Here is a 22,445-nt window from a genome sequence, read left to right on the forward strand (position 1 = left end):
GCATACTTATTTCCTACCAAAATGTACAAAAGAAAATTAGAATATTATTTTATATTGTAGTAATATTTGTATTTAAATTGGGTAAAATTATTTTGTTCCTTTAGCCAACTGGAATAGATGATTTTCACATTATCAAGCCAATTAGCCGAGGTGCATTTGGGTAAGTTACTGCATTTGAAGACTTCACGATTGACAATTTCTACCTGGGCTTAAAATAGCTTCATTTGTTATGTGCTGACATTTGTTTGCAGGTAATATTTGTTTAATTTAACATTTGCAGGCAGGTATTTCTAGCTCGTAGAAGAGACAAAGACAAACAATTTTATGCTGTCAAGGTTGTCAAGAAGACGGACGTTGTTAATAAAAATATGATAGAACAAGGTAAACATGGTAAATAATGGTTAAGTTTGCTGTCTATCTCCTTAACCCTTTTCAAGTTGCATCAAAGTTATGAACTCCTTGTTACTGTTTTCTTAAATTTCTCCCATTTTCCTTGAGAGAATCTAACCTTAAATGATGCTTTAAAATTTTTATGCATAAACTTTATAGAGTGATCACATTTATTTTCAGACTACATGTCTTTGCATCAGATTTTGAAAAGGTAACAGGGGAGGCAGGAATTTCTGAAATCATTAAAAATAGGGTCAAAGTTAAAATCTCAGGGGTATGAGTGAGCAGAATAGAATTGGGGACACCTAGAGGAACCTGGAAGAGGGTGGTGGGTGGTGGAAGTGTGCAGGATAAAGGTGATAAGGATGCTGTGACAGGGGTGGTCATGGATGGCATAGAGACATGAAAACAGATAATGTTTCAACCTTATGTGTGATTAATAGTTGCAGCATCATAAATTAAACGCTGAATTTATGATTGATTAACCATTCATTTAATATTCCCTTTCTGCAGTTGTAGCTGAAAGGGATTGCCTGGCAATTGCAAAGAGTCCTTATATTGTGAACTTATTCTATTCCTTTCAATCAAAAGACAGAATTTTTCTGGTAAGGGTTTATTTACAGTACTGTCGAATGTACATGTAAGTTGACAGTCTCAACTTGAAACTCAATTCTTCACCTTTCATGCTTTTGAGATTTAAGAACCAAGTTTTGGGGCTTGAGTTTCAAGTCTCAAGGGTTGAGTTTTGCATTTCAAGTTTGAAGACGGCCAAAAAATTTCCAAGGGAACAATTTATTTCTCTTAAGTAAATAAAAATAGCAGTGAACAACAAATGGAAGCTCCAGTGACTTGACTCGAAACCCTAACAACTAGATTGGAAAGTTGAAAAGGACTTGACTCAAAGCTTGATCAATTCATAACATTTTTCAGTATTGAGGATTGAAGATTGAGTCGACCTGCTCAAGTTTCACGTGACTATCAACTCACATTTGACCAGCACTGTATTATGTACTCATTGTCCTAGACTAAATTTATAAATGGCACTCAGAACTTGAATAAGTATCAATTAGTAGATGAACATTACTGAAAAGCTTAGCTTATGTTTCCAAACAAAGGATTCCTTGAATTATTGCAAGGCTTAGGTTTATGCACACATTGATATTCAAACTTTAGCTCAATTATGCAATCAGACACTGGCCTATTTATTTAGAACTACTGAGAATAAGCTATTTATTAAATTGTCTCAATTTCTAAAACTTAACAAATAAATTTACAAAATGTGCAACTTACAACTAAATAATTATGCTGAACATTACTGAATTTATGGTTTATGGAGTTGAGAAAGGAAGGAATGATAAAATCCAGGTTAAAAAAAAGGGCTATCAACACAATGCAGCCTTTCTAACAACAATTAAGCCAACATTAGTTTAACTCATAACTCATTTTAAGTGTCCACAATTAGAAGCAATGCTAAATCTCATTGATACGTAAATTTTTTTTTCTTTCTTTTTTCTCACTTGCCACAAGATGACGTTGAATAACTCATATCAATTGTTCTTGATATAGGTCATGGAGTACTTAATTGGAGGAGACTGCAAATCTTTGTTGCATAACCTGGGATATTTTGATGAGAACATGTCAAGAATTTATATAGCACAGGTTGAATATTTTTCTTTATGTCAGAGTTAATTTAAAAATTGCTAGGTGCCTTAAATGACCAGCACATCAGTTTGATATTTGATTTCCTTTACACAGTGTTTTTTGTCAAAATGTGAAACTGAGGAAACCAAAAATCAAGCTGCTTGATTATAAAATTTCAAACCAGATCAAGTGCATGAAAATGTTTCTTTTGATTTGTAACCAGATAGAGTGAAACTGCCTTCATAGTTGGTCACCTTGTTATTACAGCCACTTTATTCTGGCCCGAACAAAATCTCAGGCAGTCAGATATGGCCACCCTGTTAATACAGCCAGATTTTTGTGGCCCATTGGTGACCAGATTAACAGAGTTCCACTGTACATATATGTAATTATGTAACTTGACCAATTTTGCTCTTTCAACTCTTTAATCTTGAGAAATTTAGTTTGAAGCAATTGTATGCAACCTGAAAATATGCACTGGCTAGTTTCTACATGTACCTAAAATATTACTATTCCTTTACAGTACATGTACCTGTGAACCATCAGGAAGTTTAAAACTGGCTTACATGTGTATAAGGATAATTTTTACTTAAATCCTCCATAACAAAACATGAATGCCACTTTCGGTCAGAATTTTACTAATCTGTATTTAATTCCTGTTGTTAAAATCTACTGACTGAGATCTGTACAGTGCTGTAATCGAATGTTTTTAGTTAGAGTTCGACCAGTGGACCTTTTTACTGTGTTTCTCTTAAAATTCAGTAGGGGTTATGAGGTGAGACATTTTGGCTCATATCGCTTTCTTGTCCTGCCTTCTTCCCTACTTGGCCACCGCCAACCACCCTTTTGTGTTTGCAATGACTAGACACAGAAAAAACGGCTGCCTGAGCACTGACTAACATTTTGGGAGCAAAACTAGCATTGAATCGGTGAAATTCTTTGTCCCACAGTCTAGCCAAGCAGATCATGTGTTTCAAAGCCACCATTTACGTGTACCAAGGAAAAGCTGGCTAAGAGAGAGGGGTGACTCTAGGGACCAGAATTATCTTGTTACATGTCTGTTCTTGGAAGAGACACTAATTTAACTCTCACAGTGCCTGGCTTGTGCCCAGTTGTAGGCCGGTAATGCTTGTGTTCAGTTGTAGGGAAATGCTGAAGGTAGCCTGGGTATCCATCCAGTAATGTTGCCCTGTGCTACAGTTCATATAATTATTGGCCTTGTTGACCACTTGGTTCCATGTGCTGCCTAACATAATTATATATAATTTGATTACGAAGTTTTAGCTGATGAATGAGTATGGTGTTGTGCCATCTGTTTATACATTGTAACTTGTTCTCTGTTGCTAGGTGGATTGCAGTAGCTGCAGAGCAATTTTACACACATAAATCAACAATCAACAATCAACAATCTTTTGTTTTCTCAAAACAGGTTGTTCTGGCTTTGGAGTATCTTCATAAACATGGCATTATTCACAGGTTCATCTCATATAATTCCCATTATGTCATGTTTATTAGCCAGTTTGAATAAATGCTTGCCATGCAGACTGGCTGTGGTAGCAGTGATCCAAGAGTGCTGGAAATTGACTCCAAACCTTGTCAATAGTCTTTCCTTGATGTGATTAGTAAATGGAAAGGTTAAAGAACATTCAAACCCTAGTTAATGAGCCCCTTCAAACTTCCGTGATAATCAGGATTGCCACAGCTCAGAGAATGCAGGGCAGGAGAATTAAAATTCTTCAAGGTCAGGACAAGTCAGAGAATTTTATTTTGAGTCAGGGAAAATTCACATTTTGAAGAAAAGTCAGGGATCGATAAAATAATTGAAATTACTTGGTCATGCATGAGTGCAAAAATTACTGTGTGGTGAGTGAAAAGGGAGTAAAAGCAAACATGATTCATGAATTTGTGAATGAATCTATTGTTAAAAGTATTCATGGTCGCATTCGCTTTCCTGTGGGAAACCAGAACGCAGCACCCTTCTCCTTGCTACCCTTGACTTAGAAGACATAACATCTGGATTCAAACAGTTGAGTTTCCCACTCTGTAATAATGAAAGAGGAAACCGTTAGAAGTTAGAAGTTGTTAAAAGGTGTGGAAATGCTGTACTTATTTTCAAACATTTTTATCTTAAGCATTTTCTTGACTGGTTTCTTTACCTTTACCTTTCTTTATTCAAAAACCACAGAGATCTCAAACCAGACAACCTCCTAATCTCCAATGAAGGGAAAATCAAGTTGACGGATTTTGGATTATCAAGATTGACTCTGGATAAAAGTAAGTCTGTGCTGTATTGTTACGCTGAGTTACATGGATTGCATGCAACATACCGTCTTTAAGAGTCCTGCTATGCTTTAAGAATTGCCCTCAAGTCGAACTGCAATAGCTGAGCTCAAAAAGCGAAACATTTCTGCTCAGGAATTGAGTAGTAAAAGATGGCATTCGTGATAGATGACTTGTTGATCTACAGTGCAAAGCAACAAATAAAACTTGTGGAATGTTTGCAGGCATTACTGTCAATAATGTAATGCTTGGTAAATCAAAGACAGCGAGTCAAAGTTAAACTTCATAATTATTCCCAGACAGCCTGTAAACCACGTCAAGGACAAAGCATTCCTTCTAAAATGCCATGGGAAGAGCTAGTGTGCACAGAGTTACTAAATATATATCATTTTTAAAATTCTGCATACAGAGCCGAGCTTTATTGATGTCATGAGTACGCCATCTTTGAATAAAGCTGACAAGACTGGGTCAAATTTCTTCAGAACTCCAGGCCAAGTGCTATCACTAACTTCAAATTTCACATTCGTAAGTAGTTTTGTCCAATCTCCACTCTCTGATCGCTCATCTTTTACTCTTTTTGTCTCATGAAATCCTAACGTGGCACATAAGAAATTGTTTACTCACACCTGGGAAACTGGCTCTTTGCATATTGAGATCTTACCTTGCAGAGTCCCTCTGTAGAGTTTTTCCATAAGGAATTGTTTGCGCAAAATAGAACTTGTTTCCCAAAGGAGTGCAACTTAATTGTTTTTATGGTGGGCTAGCTTATAGTATATATCCAGTATGATACGTCACATGAAATCTTGACTGTTGCAGCGACAGAAAACCGAAAGAGAAGAACTTTGGCCAGCTGAAACATGATACTTGTCCATAATCCATTGTGAGAGAGAGACCGGCTTAAGCCTGAAAATACTTCTGATGGTCTTTACATGTATTTCTCTTTCTTACTACAAAAGAGCATTAGGCTCAAGTAGATTCACATTTCTTGTTCTTTCCTCAGTCCTTGTCTGCAGCGAGGCCATCACAGAAATCGAGGCTTAACAGCAGCTGTACAACATTACACCAACACATGGAAACCACACCCTTGAGGAATGGCTCTTCAGTCAGTCGCACCGAAGGATCCCCCGCAGGGGTATTGGAACCACCTGGTGGTCAGACCCCTCTTGCTGCAACTGGAGGTGAGCTAAAATTCCAATAATAAGCAATGACATCGCAACGCACAATTTGTGCATTTTGACGCACCTTACCATTTTAAGAAAGTCATGCATACGGTGTCTGTGCTCGCAGAACAAGCGGCAGTCAAAACCGAGCTGTCCTGCCGAAATGACACGATAATGGTCTTTTTGAAAATATTGAAGGGCCGCAGCCAGGATAACACATGGTAAAATTTAAAAACGATCTCTGGCTGAAACGATTAAAAAATTACAAGCTTTCGACTGCCTGAATTACAGTCCTCGACGGGTAAATGCTTTTACCCGTCGAAGACTGTAATTCAGGCAGTCGAAAGCTTGTAATTTTTTAATCGTTTCAGCCAGAGATCGTTTTCAAATTAAAATTACCAATAGTCTTTTTCTCTGCGGCTAACAAAAAAAAAACATATAGACATTGCTAAGTTGCTTTGACCTCTTCTAATGCTAAACTCGCGAAATCTGGGTTTAATTTGACGAGGAACAGCATAATTATTTTGTTTAAAACGATTCAACAATCATCCTTCCTGGTGACAGCGATCGAACAGCGAGTTGCCGATCCATTTTTGGCCCCAAATTAAAAGCTTGGAGACACAAATTGTTTCTATTTTTTACTTTTTACAGTCTGATGTGGTTTTTGAACTATAAGTCCCTTTTCGTGGGTATTAAATGGTGTCTCCAATGAGAAAAGTTGCCCGACTTCGATACCTTTCGATACCTTGTTAACCTACATTGACGTCAGGACAGTACAGCTTTTGCCGTCTGCTGAATCCTGATTGGTCAATTCAAATTTCGGGCGCACACCTACCGTATGCAAGGAGATGTCACCCCAGCAAAGACCATCGCATCGCATAAATTACACTGACATTAATGATATTAATGAAAAGAGGCTTGGTTTTCCTATTTCATTACCAGCTGGCTGTTTGTTTTTGATCGACACTAACTTTAAAAACGTTGTACCAGTTTGATCGGGGTGACACGTACGAAGCTGGCAAACAGTTCTGTTAACAGTGGAACAATGGGTTAGGGGAGGGGTGTAGCTTATAAGCTATTCAAGGATTAAACTCTTGGGACTCCAAATAAGCAAGAGTTAGAGGGGGGGGGGGGAGTTATTTCGAGTGCCTAGAGAAAAGAGCTCAAGTTCTTTCCCTGATGATAAACTGTAGATCAGAACATTGGAAAATGAAAACAGGTCAAAAGCGGATGGTTAATGCAGTTGAATTATCAAGGTCAATATTTTGTTCCCCGTGCCCCCTCAGCCTAAAAGTAACAGGCAGATAGATCTGGGGACAATTATGGTAACATCTTATGTTTACTGATCTTTTGCAGCTCAGGGCACGAAAAAGCGAACCCAATTCTGTCCCAAAGTCAGCCAAAGAACATTTCACGTCGATGACCCTCCTGAAACGCCTCTTGTACCCAAATTGATGGCACACAAAAATGTCAGAAATAGATCACCTGAAGAGGAGAATCAAATGCCAGCTTCAAAACGACCTCGACACACAGGTCTCACCGGTGAAATAGATGCGTTAACACTCAAAGGTCTACGAGGAGCCTCGGGAGACGATTCATCGAGGTGTCCGTTACAGGAGATTAGCGCTTGTACACCACAGAGGCCTTTGGACATAGCTGCTGCTCCGTTATCGATGGATTCTGTATCCTCTTATGCACCTGTTTTGAGTTTGTCTGTCAGGCACAACAGCCCAATGGAATGTAAATATGAAAGCCCTCTCTCGAAGAGCAATGAAGGGAGCCCGCCAAGCAGGCAAGAATTTCTCACTCCGTCGAACCCTTCACCTTGTGCACCGTTAAGTCTTACATTTTCCAGTCCTCGTGAACGAAGTGGGACCATTCTCGAGTTTTTGAGCGAGAAAGGGCAAGTCACCCCTGCGAAGCACGAGGGCTCGGAGACAGGACAAGCCATCAGTACTTTAACCCCTTTGACGTCTGTGACACGTAGAATTGTGTCCCCCGAAGTGCCTTTTACTTCAGGCTATGCTAGCGGAACGAATAGCTCGTGTGAAGAAGAAAGTGCAATCGACCGGGAATCTCCGGATAAAGCTTTAAGCGAGTTATCTATCGAAGAGAACAACGACCTAGTCAGAAGCGAGAAATTGGCTCGCGCCTGTGATTTTGCAGACAGAATCCACAATTTTGTTAGGCTGACCAGTGACAAAGCAGATACAACTGGAAGTTCAGGCTTCAATGAAAGCCACTGTGATAACTGGCCAAGTCAAGATCCAGGTGAAAAGAAAGAGAAAATTCAGACTCCGAATAAAGCGAAAATTGAAATTTCAGACGAAATTATGCAAACAGTTGGTTTGTTGAGAAGGCGTGAGAGTGGGATCTCATTACTCCCGCCTTCACCAAGTGTGGTCGACAAAAACGCGCATCTTGAAACGATTACTGCCGATGTTGCGAAAGAAGCTGGTTTGTTATCGCCATTTGGCTTACCTTCGAAGGTTGGCCACGCCATTCCCCGTGAAAGAAGCATAACAATTGAATTCGAAGACAAAGAAGACGTGCGAGAAATTAAAGTCGAACAAGCAGTGGCTAAAAAGTCTGCCGGAGGCGAGGTTTTTGTGAATGGTCCTTCGAGTGACCAAAAGCACACTGTCGAGGAAGGGAATTTAAATCGCACGCCAGACTCGCATATGGACATAAGCCTGCCCGTTGCTTCCAATTCGCCCATGGACGTCACGTTCAAAAGTTGCGCTAGTTCCAAAAGTACACCGGGTCCAATGGAGGTGTCCCACCAGTGGCACCACACCTCAGCACCTCTCATGCGTACCCCATTTCGGACTCCGAAGTCGTGTAGACGAGGAAATCGACCTCCATCCTCACCACCCAAGAATAGAATCCTGGGCACGCCTGACTACCTGGCGCCAGAAATCCTGCTGGGAAACGAGCACAGTAAGTTAAATTAAATATTGCTGTTGGGTGGGAGAGACTCGGGAAACGCGTTTAACGCTAAGAAAACCAAAGGAATGATATAGCATTGTATGGCGAAAATTGTTACCATGAATGAAAGACATATTATTATTATTATTTATCGATGATTGGCAAAGACTTGGCAATTTTTTGCAATATGCGATTTGCATGTTGGCATCATTTTGCCACAACTACCAGAATCCTTCACTTTTTCTGTTTCTTATGCTAATTTGAACAATTGCAATTTAAATCCACTGGGGTTTCTAAATTTAAGTAATAAAGAAAAAGCGGAAGGAATTCTGGTGGTTGTGGTCACGTGAAGATATCGCGCAAATCTGCTATTTTAGCCGGAGCGCATTTTTGCGTTTCTCGAGACAAGAAGTCATAAACGCAGAATTTGGTGATTGCAAGCTGTTTTTTTGCAGACTACTGCTAAGAAAATGATATACCACTATGTGCAATGCACGTCCGAAGCCTTTTAACTGCTATTTATCCTTCCTTCGTTCAGTTCTCGTTGTGGTTTGCGTAAATTCCCTTCTGGTGCCTATCACGGTGTCATGACAAAATCCCTTCATGGTTTTACGCTGACGTCCTCAACTTTTTATTTACTGCTTGTAGTTCATTCATAATCTAGCGACAACTATTCAGCTACTTGTTACTTGTTGCTGGTGTAAACCTTGTCAAGCTCTTAGTAAACGAGAAATGTGTTTACATTCGGCGGAACTAAACTGTAAGCGACAGTGACAGAATGCAAATATTTACCCGTCGGTATATGAGGTTTGTACGAGTCGTGAATATAAATAGGAATAAGAAAAACCGTCTTCTCTCAAATCTCAGGCCCCGTGTACGCTACGCCGGAGAAATTTGAAAAAGGAGTTTTCAATCTTAAAACGCATCAAATCGTTTCCGTCCACACTACACTACGCCAGAGGAATTTGAAAACGCAATAATCGCCGACGCCATGACGCCATCGTTTTTGCAAAGCTCCGTTTTCAAAATGTTTTCCATCCACACGAAAATGAAAAGCCGGTGTTTTCAGATTCCTCCGGTTTGAAGAGCGTTTTCGAGAAGCGCCGTTTTCGTGACGTATTACTGTGGACGGTAGGCCTAACGTAGAAATAAACCTCCGTTTTCAAATTCCTCTGGCTTAGTGTGGACGGTGCCTTAGAAGTAACATTAAAAGAAATGTATGCTGATTGTTAATGAGAATTTATATTCTGATCTCGTCTTTCCAGCACCAGCAGTGGACTGGTGGTCCCTCGGGGTTTGTCTGTACGAGTTTCTAACAGGAGTGCCGCCGTTTAATGATGACACGCCAGAACTTGTCTTCAGTCACATCATGGAGAGAGGTAAGCGGAAGTATCTTAAGTGCCTGCGCGTCTCAAACCTCAGAAAAGGACGGGTAGACCTTCTCTATTTCTCTCTCTCGCTCCGCTTGTTGTTGTTGTTGTTGTTGTTTTTCTTTTTAGTCTGCCGGCTTTTTTGATCGTCCCCGCTGACCGAGGGCTTCCAAATGCGAATGGAAGATGGCGAAATAAAAAGTGCCATTTTGAAACGTGTAATCCATATGTATAGTCCTGAACACTTCAGTAGAATGTCCGATTTTTTCTTGACAGTCTTGCATGTCGAGAGTTGAATTTTCATATGAACAGTAAATTGGCCTGGACAAATTCGATTCGGTTCGAGAATTACCTTCCGGCACAGAAACCGTTTTTGTGTGGAGTAATGTTTTTAGGAAGCACTTTTGCTAGGCTACAAGGCATCTTAGTACCAGACATAACATGATAACATTTCGTTTTCGTTTCGTCAGAGCTGCTGTGGCCTGAGGGAGATGAGGCTTTGTCAGAACACGCTGTCGGAGCCGTAGAAAGTATCCTCATTCTTCAAGCAGAGCACAGACCAGGTGCAAAAGGTATTGCCTTGGAAGGGGGACATAAAATGTATTGATTTCACGTCTAGACTTAGAGCCCAATTTTCCCATTATATTTCCATCCCTCCAGGCATAATTTTATTTATATTAGAAGTCGAAGTGTTCTCGCATTTTGATGGGTCCTATGTATTGGAGGACAGACGTATAGATGACGTCGGTAACATATTTTTTTGTTTCTTTGTTGTATAAAAGCAAATAGATTTCTTGTTACTGTGCGCCTGTTCAGTAATTCATCACAGAAGACGTCCAAATGTGATAAGAACATCAATGACACACTCGCCTAACGACTCGCGTGCCACTTTTTTGTTCTTACCACATCTGTAATCTATTACTGAAGAGAATCATGGCAACATGGACTCTACTTATTAACTTCACAGTCTACATCTGTCTTAATCTAAATGTAAGTTACACTTTGACTCCACCATGCAGTAATAGGTTTACTACTTTCTCTTTCGTGTTTTTTTTTTTTGTTTTTTTTTTTTTGGAAGAGATAGAAAGCCTTCCGTTCTTTTCTACTCTGGACTGGTCTTCCATTCACAGTCATCCCGCTCCATTTATTCCGCGCCCAGATGACATCACGGACACCACGTATTTCAAAGGTTAGTAAAATGCTGCGTTTTTCCAAACAAAGCCCGCTCAAGCTAGTTAATAGAGAGCTGAAGCAATGACGACGGCGACCTCCAGGATAACACCTTGTAAAAATTGAATTTATGTTGACCTTCGAATTTCCCAATTGTCTAGATCTGTTCATAAGTTGCTCAAGCTGAATATGTAATGCCAGCATTCAATTCCAAATGAAGCTACAAAAAGTTCGCCACTGTCCTTTGCGTTTTCCAAAATATGCAGAACTCAGTCGTTTCACGTTGTTGTTTTGCGGAGAACGACAAAGAAATATACAAAGATTTATAACGCACGTGCACAGCCATTTTTCTGCTCATTAAACCTTTTGCTTGGTGCCGTTCTTTTTGCCGCTGCCGTTGTGGTTTGCGTAAGCTCTCTAGTGTTGAAGACAGCAGGAAATAATCATACGGTCACGTTTATTTTGTCTTACAGCTCGAAACACGATGCAGAATCTGCACCTGTCGTCGTTCAGTCACTGAGCAGAGCACCGAAAGAGTACACCGTGAAACCAGGGACAGAAAGCCATTCGTGATCACTTCTTACAAATGTTTCATTTTGTTTATGTTGTTTTATTGCGCTTAGACGGAGTCTGCTGAGATCAGGACTGTTGCGTGATGATCTCAAAGTTCCGTTTCGTTGTGTTACGTTGAAAATTGCAGATTATTTGTCATCCATAAATGCCTTGTATAAATGAATTGATAACTTGTGTGAATTCTCTTTCATATTTTTTTTTTTTGTCGAGGAAACATACACAGCAGACACAATTGGTCAGGTCCATCATCCAGAAGCTTAAGCTGGCAATAAATCACAGTTAATTTGGATTAGTACGTGTATCATTATTTTTGCGTCTTTTCTTTGGGTAACGAGGGAATTAACAACGAAATAAATATCACTGTCTTGATGTAACACCAGATTTTCACGACTAACAACTAACATTAACAGACTTACGGTTTGTTTTCCCAAGCACACAAGTATAGGCAACATTCGTAGGAACGCTGAGGTTTTGCTAATCAGTGCGTTTCCAATCTCGTTTCCAGAAGCCTCCATACTTCTTCCAGTAGTAGTCACATCGGTTACTGTCTTTACGCATGTGCAGAAACCATTACTGCAATCTAACTCATTTTCACAACCAAACCGGAACCAGGATTTTCTGTTTTGTCGTGAGCGTTGAGCGTTCGGTAACCGCTGACCGAACATGCACGGGCTCTGGCCTGGGGCGAGATTGGCGTTTTATTCAGAAAAAAAATTCGTCTGACTGGGGTTGAACGTGTGTTTTCCCACGAAACGTACGTTTTCCTGCTTGTCGTAGTACTTGCCCTCTGCAAAACAAAACTTAATGATGAATTGATTTGTTAACAACGTCGTTTCTGATAGAGTTTGTCCTTCTTTATGACACTTATCAGTCCAAACATCCCGACTTTAAGGACGGTGCCTACTAAATACAAAGGTTTTTGCGCCAGGTTAGGTCCACGCGGAAAAAGTAGATTTTTGCAAGGGCTATTGGAATCTACAGAGAAAAATGGGGGTAGCCACGCATTTTGTCGAGATAATTAGCCTTCAATCTCGACAAAAATGCTGACTAGGTTAAATTCCAATTAAATATTGCCTAGTTCGTATTTCGCCCAAGTGAATTGCATTTTAAATTGGTAGGAATCAATAGACCATTTGCGGACCACTTTGTGCCTCTTAGTTTGATTTGCATAAAAATATGCATTTCGCTAGGCAGAACACATTCTCATATGAATGGTTTTGCAAGAAGATTCGTTTCGACATAGAGGCAAAAGGCAACTGAGAATGGCCTTTTCAAATGGAAAGTGTTTGATTTTGAATGGAAATGAACGTGCGAGAACTCCCAGCTACCTATAAAAGGTATTTCATCGGGTTTGTTTTAACTGACAGTAGAGACCTTACGCAACAGGACGGTTCGATGTGGACGGCGACCTCAGATCGCGCGAGGACTGGGCTGAGCACGCGAGCAATGATGTTGCCGTCCTAAACGTAAACAAACCTTACGCAACACAACACGACATGGAGACGACTTGAAGCTAAAATGGCTACATTTAGGGAAGCAAGAGAAGCACTTTTACTCGCTAATGACCTGAATTTGATTGATGACGAAGAACTACTGTTGCTTTACGATGTGAACACTTCGAAGAACCTCGAAATCCCGTACTGGAAATACGACAAATTTGATCTTGACAGTCTTTCCGACGACGAGTGCAAAAGCGAATTTCGCTTTTTGAAACATGACATATACGCTTTAGTCGATGTGTTTAATCTTCCGGACAAAATCACTTGCCCAAATCGTTTTGCCGTGTACAGCGATGAAGCACTGTGTATGCTTTTACGTCGATTTGCGTATCCGTGTAGATACGAAGACCTTGTACCGCGTTTCGGAAGACCTGTTCCCCAGTTGAGCATGGTGGTGGGAGAAGCGATGGATTTGCTTCATGTGCAGTTTGGACGTTTACTCTCACGTCTGAACCAACCGTGGCTGTCTCAAGCACAACTGGCTCAATTCTCTGAAGCAATCTACCGGAAAGGAGCGGCCCTTGACAACTGTTGGGGATTTATAGATGGGACGGTTCGACCAGTCTGTAGGCCTGGCGAAAATCAAAGAGTACTTTACAATGGGCACAAAAGAGTCCACGCAATAAAGTTTCAGAGTGTTGTTGCGCCCAATGGACTTATCGCAAACCTTTTTGGTCCCGTCGAGGGAAGAAGACACGACAGTGGGATGTTGGCGATGTCTGGCCTTCTACCGATATTAGAAAACCACTGTGTTTCCCCAACTGGCCAACCACTCTGTGTGTATGGGGACCCTGCATACCCACTGAGAGTCCACCTTCAGGGACCATTTAAAGGCAATGCCTTAACACCGCAGCAGCAACAATATAATTTGTCCATGAGTAAAGTAAGAACAGCTGTGGAGTGGGTATTTGGAGACATTTTGCAATACTTTACTTTTTTAGATTTTAAAAGGGATCTCAAAGTTGGACTCAGTGCCGTAGGCAAAATGTATATTATTTGTGCCTTATTAAGAAATGCCCACTCATGTCTTTATGGGTCAAATACTTCCTCGTTCTTTGGTGTCGAACCGCCTTCATTACAGGGTTACTTTATTTAAGATATTATTTTTAATCAATCAGTACCTGGGGACTCCCATATGAAATTGATTGGAATGCTTGTCATCTCACTTGCATGTACAGTGGGGTGCAAGTCTTGGATGCTGTCTCAATTGGTGATAAACCACAAATATTTTCAGCTATTTTTTAGGATTGCAAACAAAGATCAAATTAAGTTCAAGCAACATCCGGATTTGTCTTCTTTAAGGGCATGGTTTATTACAGACAAGCAGCCTTATTCCTTTCATATGGGAGTTACCCAGGAGAGTTACCCCCTGGTCATCAGTAAAAAAGAAAGTCTGTATACGAGCCTAGTTTCTGTAGCATGAAGGGACTAGGAGTATTTCTACTCCCCCCTGGATGGGATGCTAGTCCATCGCAGGGTTACCCCCAAGCAGTAAATTCGCCGATACCCATTTATACACCTGGGTGGAGAGAGGCTCTACGAGAGTAAAGTATCTTGCCCAAGAACACAACACAGTGCCCCAGCCAGGGCTTCAACCCGGACTGCCCAATCTGGAGTCCAGCACACTAACCATTAGGCCACTGCGCCTCCCACCCTGGCCATTAGTTAAGCTTAATACATGTCAGTTTGAAGAATTTTTAAGCCATGCTGATTGTAGGCTTTACAAAATGAAGCATCCATTATATTTGTTTTGAGGAAGTTTATGGACTGGGGGCACAACTGAGTTATGTCAAAAACTTAAATGTTCTCAGGTTTTCCTGTAATTTAATTGCAAAACATTGGTGTTTCATTTTCTTTGCTGTCAGATTTGTGGGTTTAGTCTTTTCAAGAAATAACAAATGTAACAAACTGGAATTTCAAATCGTTTACCAGGCATTTCTTTTCTTATTTCATTGTTTGAGGAAAAGTTGTACAAGGTTGCTGCTGTGGGAGTTAAGTTTTTGCACCCCCCCCCCCCCTTCCCCCTTCTGATAATGTTCATATGAAGTAATGGCATAATTAATTGCAGAGTGTTCTTAGAACCATAGTTGATTATGAAATGGCTTTGCTGTTTCGTTAAATGCTGCGATGTAACAGTGAAATGAGCATCAAAAAAGTTTGATATTCAACTTGTCTTAAAATACGTCTAATAAAGTCAAATGAAAAAAGATTCACTTAAAAAGTTACCTATTTTCCGAAGCTTAAAGCATTTTCTTTCGATTTTAGCGAAGAAGTCATCAGTGTAATTCGACGTGCGATACGAATCACATTAGAAAACTTTTACATACCTCGACAAAAACTTGAATCTTTCTGTCTAAACGGAGCCCAACTCAGCCACGAAACGAAATAATGAAAGCAGACTAATCAACAAGTCTTCGAAACGTATCATTCAGATTTCTTTTTATCTTTACTACGAAATACAGTATCGTAAGAGTGGAAGTGTCCGTAAATAGGGCAACATACTGTACAAATGTAATTTATATTTCAAAGTTGGTTTACAACAAATAAAAATATATCCCGCACTTACACTGCTGAAAACAACTCTCAAAGACAGAAAAAGATTAGTTTACACCAGAATTGTAATTCGGACGATAAAGATGAAACAGAAACTGCCATAAAACTGTAAAATTACAGAGAAATAACTTAGAAAGAAGGAGAATTAAATTTTCACAAATAAGCCAGTCTGAGCGCTTCGTCATGCGTTTACAAGTAGGCTTCATTTTCGTTTTAAAAAAAGTTATTTCCATATATACAAAGGCTGGTAACTAAAAAGGTAGACTGTTTCTATCGTTCAATCCAAAAAATTAAAGGTTAAGATGAAAATAAATGGATAAAAATACTCACGTTTTCCTCAGAACTTCAAACTCCTTGTTTTCACGTCGTGAACGCTAAGAGGACGGCAGTGATAAACCGGAAATCGCGTCAAATAGCTTACGAAGCAAGCAGTCACGCACGTCACACAATGAAATTTTGCCGTCGTCTCCTTGAGCCGTCCTGTTGCGTAAGGTCTCTAGTGATAAAACGAACTAGGACGGCAAGTTGAAAATAACCTGATCTTATTTCATTAAGTGCGTAGTGTTTTCCTTTGCTGTCTTTTGCATTAAGCTGTGTGAAATTGCAACGAATAATCATAATTCCTGTTTACATTGGAGCAGGAGAGAAACGTAATGAAATACGATCATGTTTGGACAATGTGAAATATCTAAATTGATTTGTCGTTTTTTTCCCAGTATTTTAATAATCTCTTATCAAGTAAAAGGTGCGATTTCGAATCTGTTAATAATGCGCGGGTCGAATTTGAGGACAAGTTGTCTGAAATTGAAAAATAATCAGGTTTACCTCTCCTTTTCCGTTTGTAACTGGAAATCGCTTCAAGCTTGTTCTAGAATCGCTTTGTAACGAAAACCAAGTAACTTAAGCAGACAAACTCTTTTACGCAAATTGACAGGTCTTTTAGCAGTAAATGGATTTCTCTACTTAGCAGAGATGGCTTTTAGTCAAAGATTCGGTTGTAGGCCTTTCCACAAATATCGAGTAAAATCGCTTAAATGTCTTGCCGGAAATTATAAAAAAAACTTCTAGATATCACAAAAAGTGTTACCAGTATCCGTCATTTTGGAAAATTACTACTTTAGCGCTTTCAAAGATGTGAGATACATTTTTCGAGTAGGAAATCGCTAAATTGGAAGTTCTGCCGTAAGACAGAGTATTATACCAAAATAATTGCGAGGAAAACACAGGGCTAAGTAAAAAAAAAGCTATATGAATATTTCTAAGCATCCTTAAAGTTTCCAATCTAAATATCTCAGAAACTTCTAAATATCCTAAGAAATATCTGGATATTTATTGAAAGGCCTATTTGTTTGAAGCCTCTATACACGTACTAATTCTCTCGATATAAAAGTTTATCAACATTTATTTTCTCCTTAGAACATCAACCAACTAGTCAGCCAGACAGGAAACAGGAAAAACAGGAAAATAATCAATTGGGCGAGCTTTGTTTTTATGCAGTATCAGATTGTCGGTAATCTTTCTTGATGCATAAAATTCACAGTGCTAATTGAAAATTGGTATTTGTTGGTCAGTATAGGGAATCTACATTTTGAGCGTGGGACCGCAGCGGTTAATAACAAAGTGAAGACAAACAACCTTGCTGCAAATTTGCCGATGAGTTGATATCGTCAATAAATACTGTCGGGATGTTTGGTGTCAGCAAGAAAAATTAAATTACATACATTGTCAGCTGTCATTCGATATGTGAAGGAAAATCTCAATCTATGGCCTGTTTTCAGAGGCACCGCGCAATCTATATTAGCCCTTTTATCGACACGGGCGGAATACTAGTGATATTTGTAGCACATCAGTGGGCTTTGTTTAATAATAGTCGGTATCACTGATGAACGTGAGGTCTGTAAGTAAATCCATTTTTATCGTATCAAAGATATATTACTTTGAGTTACATGCAAATCGATTGTTATTTCGTATTCTTTTAATCAGCGCTGTTTCTGTCTCATTTGGTAGAAGTATCTTTCCGTTTATTCTAGAATTGATGTTTCAGCTGTTATTTCTACTCGCAGAAGGCTCAAGTCATCGAAAAGGTCGTCCCAGTACATTTACTAAAGAGCTTTGACAAGGTGAACCAGTGAAACACTGACTGACTTTCATTTCATTGCATTTCATTTTTAATTATTACATTTCATGTTTTTGTACGGAGTTTGTTTTAGAGACATGTGCTAATTTCCTCCCTTTAAAAGCCTCAGAATTCAAATGACCTTCTTAAATCCTTCAAACAATTTTCAAAGCCTAAAATACATCAAGCCTAAAGGTTAAGGCTAGGAAAATAACTTCGCCGAGGTCATTGTTTTTACGGGTTCAGCCAAAAGGAAATATTAAAAAACATGTCATGAACATGGCAATTATGTTCCGTCGGTTTCACTCAAAGTACGTAGTATAGGAATAACTGTAACTTGAAAAGAAATTAATTTTGATTTGTTCCTAGCGTGGGTAGTCGAGTACAGTTTTTTTTAACACTGCTTGGGATTTTCTGAGAGAGAATACGTGCTAACTTCAGTGCAAAGCAGAACATTTGTAAATTCCACCTAAAAAAACAAATACCGTGGTAGGCAAGCACTTGAAAATCACAAAAACTGCCAATTTTTAAATGGCATCCGTCGAAAATTGATTTTCTTCGCATCAAAAGGAACAAAAGAAAATGCACACGGACAGAAACCACAATGAAGCAACAAGTCATGTTTTTTTCTTAGAGAAGAAGGGATTCGATTCGGCTCCGTGCCATGTGGGTTGAGTTTGTTGTTCTTCTTCTCGGGTACTCCGCTTTTCCTTCCGCCTGAAAAACCACTGTTTCCAAATTCAGATTCGATCAGAATAGAACGGCTGAAATGAAAACCAACTAAGCCTGATGTGGTTTCGTCTCTAATTATTACATTTTATTCCATTTTTTTATGTTAATTTATTTCTAGGATACTGATAATAAAAAAATGAATTGAAAGGAGAAAAATTCACAGGTTCAATACAAGCGTTAAAATATCTAAGGCTCAAATTTTCTCAATAGCCTAGAAACCCCAGTAAAAAATTGATATGTTGTGAACGATTGGTTTTCATGCAAGTTTCATAACTTGATCGAAGTATGAATAGCCTTATATTCCTCTCATATTCCCGAAAAATAAATTTCTCCCTGTTATTTCTATTTACTCCTTACCAAGTTGTTATCGCTTCCGACTGATAATAATATTCCAGTGAAGTAACTCTAGCTGTCAGCTTTTAGAGCCACTTATGTTTTTAAACTATTAATTAATCGTAGATCGAGGTAAAGAGATGAAAATAGATTCGAAAACCCTTTTTCAGCTTACTGTCTAAATTTGTGAAGGACGAGATTACAAATTTTCAGGTTTCACTTCCGATCCAGCACTCCCAATTTTATACGGGGAGGGGGGGGGGGGCTGGGAGGAAGTGTTTTCGGGCATTGTGCTTTACTGGGATCTAAGAACAAACTAGGTTCAGTCTACATGCATCTCCAACCGTTGGTGTTAGGTAAAACTGTTCCCGACCTGAAATTCTAATTTAAGGGACTGTATCCTGCATGGCTGACATGATCATCGAAAGTTTTTTTTTTTTTTTTTTATCTTATTTCACATATTATATTACCAAATGCCACCAGATACACAAGCAAATTGTACAGAAAGATCTAAAACAAAGAGCAACATATCACAACATTTTGTTAGATTTTGTGAAGATTTCAAGGGAGTCAAAATTACCTTGCAGGTGGAATTTTAATTATTGCGTTCGAGAGAACGCAGTTCTAATTGGGTAATGCAGGAAAATTCGAGTTTTTGTGTATGTACCTTTTTGTGGACATTAATTTGGCCCCCAAAAAATTCTTCAGGGAAGAATGACGTCATCTCAATGTTCGTCCTTGTGCTTTCTTTCGATTGTTGTGCAATATTGCGGACTTTCGAGCTTATTGTGGACTGTAGCGGATAAGTCGGTTATTTAAAGTTCGAAGTCTGCGTCAGTGGCATTAAAAAACCTTGCAGACATGTGTTCACGAAATGTGTACAACTTTTCGTACGATCAGAAAGCTGTATTTTGACTGCGTGCTGTGTACCCTCTTCTCTTCGACCAAAACTAACGCTGCTTTCTGCTGAATGAATCAAAGGAGGAAATGTGTAGTTTCACTTCGCTAGCCTAGATTTCTGTGCGCAAATTATGTAACATAAGCCCAACGAAAGTGTTTACATAAGAAAAGAGTTCAACTCCCACAGGATTTGGTACACCAACATGTCCTCCGTTTCATTGTTTCGGAAGTTAAAATGCCCTGTAGCTGTTCCCCCAAAGCCAAGACGATTCAAAGTCGTGTTCGTAGACAGAATAATTGTCTAGTTATGATAACAAAAAGCAAATCGTCTCGCATACCGACGGAACAGGCATCGTTTGTGTCGATTTATGCATCAGTCAATTTCAGCAGTGCCTATCCCCCCCCCCCCGGGCAACCGCGGGGCATCTGCTCACGTTGTCAGTCCCGGGGGTGGGGCATCCGCAATTCTATCGCGGCCCGGGGACTGGGCATTTGCGTACCCCGGGGCGACCCTCGGGCATTCGACACACGTGTTTTGGAAAGTGCCATGGATGAGTTCATCGGGAAAGACGAGGCGTTTGTCGAACAATGACTTGTCCCTCAGGGACTAGAGAAACTTGCAGACGTTTTTAAAGGTATGTTTTCTCAATTTTAGATATTTCTTCATTACTTGTAAGCATATAAATATAAGCGACAAGGTGAACTATATTTTGTTTATCACAAAACAATCACTGACGTGAACACGGCTATTTCGCATTTCGCATTCAAAACTAGCCTAGCATTTTTTAAATTCATGAAAGTGGAGTTAAAATACTTAAGGTTTGCGAATTCAAATGATGCGATCTTCAAGACAGATCTTGTGAGCTTAAAATGCAATGCATCATCATTTAAAATGTCTTAATTCTTCGCAGAAAAAGTAGCCTGCGAATACAGGCGCCCACCATCGCTCGCCGCTGGGGGCACGTCCGCCGCAATCCCAGCTATCGTCTAGCAAATTCTTAAAAACAAATATAAAGAAATAAATATTATCAGAATCAACTAACAGGTACTGTTGTCCTTGAAGTCTTACCGTTGCATTAAATACTGAACAGTTGACCGTTTTATTCACTGATTAATTGAAAAACTGCGGAGGTGTTGGAAGGCGACGATCTCGGGGGCAGGGCATTTGCCCTCTTTCTTCGTCCCCAACCCGGGGCATTTAGACAGCGTATGTGTCCCCACCCCGGGAAATTTACTCATTTTTTTTTTTAAAAAATGCCAATGCCCGGGGGTTAGCCCGGGGGGGGGGGGGATGGGCACTGCTGGAATTGACTGATGCATTACATGGTCAGTATAAAATATGGGCTGCGGACCGCAGACTAGGGACCGCGGACTGCGGCCTGCGGACTGCGGACTGCGGCCTGCGGACTTCAGCCTGCGGACTGCCGACTACGGACTGCGGACTGCGCACTGCGGACTGCGGGCTGCTGACGGCAGACTGGGTATAAAGCACGGACTCAGGTATAAAATGCGGCTTACCAACTGCAGTCCGTGTTTTTTACTGACCGGTCTTAACTAATATTACGTAATATATGTGTAAACGAGAACATACCCTCAAACCTACCAAAACTCGAACGCACTCTTTAATCTATGATTACGACTAGTTTTAATCATTTTTCCCTTTTAATTAGCTGATATTTCTTTATTTCTACCACTTGTGGCGCTCTTTCGTATTACACGATAATAATCCAAATTTATGACAAGGTCAGGCTATACTTTTTAAAACAAGATGCATCTATCGGGCCATTGTTCTTTGTTGACGGACGTTTATTGCCTCATTGCAAAGACTGTCAAGATTATGCGCACGTAATAAAGCAGACGCTTCACGAGAGGAATCGAAGAAGGTGAACTACCCACAAAACTTGCATTAACTCTTTCATTGCTAAACTTGCTCTTTACCATATGCTCTGAGGAGAAACTACAATCAGATTACTCAAGATCAATGCTTGGACTAAGATTGTTAAAAGGTTCTCAGTAGGAGTTAAACTAAACTAATTGAATTATTTAAACAAATGAATCTACGCCTGAACTAAAGGATACAAAAGGAGCTACTTTTGCATACCCTAAATTGAAATTAAGCTTAAAACAGCCCGGCACCCGACTTACTTTTATTCTTTTTCACGTAGAATGCGAAAAATCAAAATGGTTCTGTCCTTTCTGATCTCTGATGTAGTACTTCTTCTTAATTTAAAGATGAGCGAAATATTGTGCCTTACGAATTGTTTAACAAAGAAGATTATTATTCGCACGCACATAACCTAATGGGCGATGCAAAGGTATTTCTACTTCTTTTCGTATCACCATCAAGATCTCTGCTGCATTTTCTGAGTATAATATATCAAATTAATTAATTAAATACGGGAATCAATACAAAGTATTGGATATGGTGAAGATGTTCAATGTGTCACTGAATCTTTTCTGATGCACTCGTTTAACCACAAACACAATATCAGTTTTTCTATTGTTCTGCTAAACGTCTTTCGTTGTTTTTTTTTGTCACATTAAGAATTAAAAACACGTGGTAATTATTGCCATGATCCCATTACAAACTGAGATACGTTTGCGAACAATGTCGGAATGAAGCAACTGGAAAATTGATTTTCGTGGAGAATGTTCAAATGATTTTAGTTAATTTGGTCGTTTTGATCACAATCTGCAAAACAGGTAAAGTTAGATCCATTCTTTGCAAAATTCTAAAGAATATTTAGTATATTTTATGTTTAAGGACTTCAAAACTAAGGCTGATTATTCATTATTTTTT

The 22,445-nt window shown here is 39.5% G+C and overlaps 2 protein-coding genes and 2 long non-coding RNA genes across 5 annotated transcripts in view; 3 read left to right on the forward strand and 1 right to left on the reverse strand.

Moving 5' to 3' along the window:
• Nucleotides 1-11,801, forward strand: part of LOC110069226 (serine/threonine-protein kinase greatwall-like) — a 12,935-nt gene extending 1,134 nt beyond the window's left edge. Inside the window, exons 2-14 of the mRNA XM_089278472.1 lie at nucleotides 105-160; nucleotides 281-381; nucleotides 904-995; nucleotides 1,957-2,049; nucleotides 3,461-3,507; nucleotides 4,217-4,305; nucleotides 4,721-4,836; nucleotides 5,312-5,489; nucleotides 6,828-8,411; nucleotides 9,665-9,778; nucleotides 10,240-10,341; nucleotides 10,848-10,958; nucleotides 11,413-11,801. Of these exons, the coding sequence (XP_089134598.1) occupies nucleotides 105-160; nucleotides 281-381; nucleotides 904-995; nucleotides 1,957-2,049; nucleotides 3,461-3,507; nucleotides 4,217-4,305; nucleotides 4,721-4,836; nucleotides 5,312-5,489; nucleotides 6,828-8,411; nucleotides 9,665-9,778; nucleotides 10,240-10,341; nucleotides 10,848-10,958; nucleotides 11,413-11,459 (2,730 nt within the window). The 3' untranslated portion in view covers nucleotides 11,460-11,801. The remainder of the gene's footprint in view (nucleotides 1-104; nucleotides 161-280; nucleotides 382-903; nucleotides 996-1,956; nucleotides 2,050-3,460; nucleotides 3,508-4,216; nucleotides 4,306-4,720; nucleotides 4,837-5,311; nucleotides 5,490-6,827; nucleotides 8,412-9,664; nucleotides 9,779-10,239; nucleotides 10,342-10,847; nucleotides 10,959-11,412) is intronic.
• Nucleotides 10,846-22,445, reverse strand: part of LOC149098116 (uncharacterized) — a 21,779-nt gene continuing 10,179 nt past the window's right edge. Inside the window, exon 2 of the long non-coding RNA XR_016203930.1 lies at nucleotides 10,846-12,299. This is a non-coding gene — a long non-coding RNA (uncharacterized LOC149098116). The remainder of the gene's footprint in view (nucleotides 12,300-22,445) is intronic.
• LOC149098117 (uncharacterized) lies at nucleotides 12,886-14,402 on the forward strand. The gene has a single exon (XM_089278489.1). It carries the CDS (start codon nucleotides 13,031-13,033, stop codon nucleotides 14,105-14,107), a length of 1,077 nt encoding a protein of 358 aa, XP_089134615.1. The 5' UTR covers nucleotides 12,886-13,030; the 3' UTR covers nucleotides 14,108-14,402.
• Nucleotides 17,249-18,162, forward strand: LOC149098118 (uncharacterized). 2 transcript variants are annotated; one of them, XR_016203933.1, is made up of 2 exons: nucleotides 17,249-17,457; nucleotides 17,595-18,162. It is a non-coding gene; the product is annotated as an uncharacterized LOC149098118 (long non-coding RNA). The 2 variants fall into 2 exon arrangements; XR_016203934.1 differs by having other exon boundaries at nucleotides 17,628-18,162.

The sequence above is a fragment of the Orbicella faveolata genome, unplaced genomic scaffold (genome assembly GCF_042242905.1).
Source record: "Orbicella faveolata isolate gen_17 unplaced genomic scaffold, um_ofav_v1 contig_46, whole genome shotgun sequence".
Taxonomy (NCBI): domain Eukaryota; kingdom Metazoa; phylum Cnidaria; class Anthozoa; order Scleractinia; family Merulinidae; genus Orbicella; species Orbicella faveolata.

Coding starts and splice junctions, on each gene's coding strand:
- LOC149098117 (XM_089278489.1), top strand. CDS start 13,031: ATGGCTACATTTAGGGAAGCAAGAGAAGCACTTTTACTCGCTAATGAC.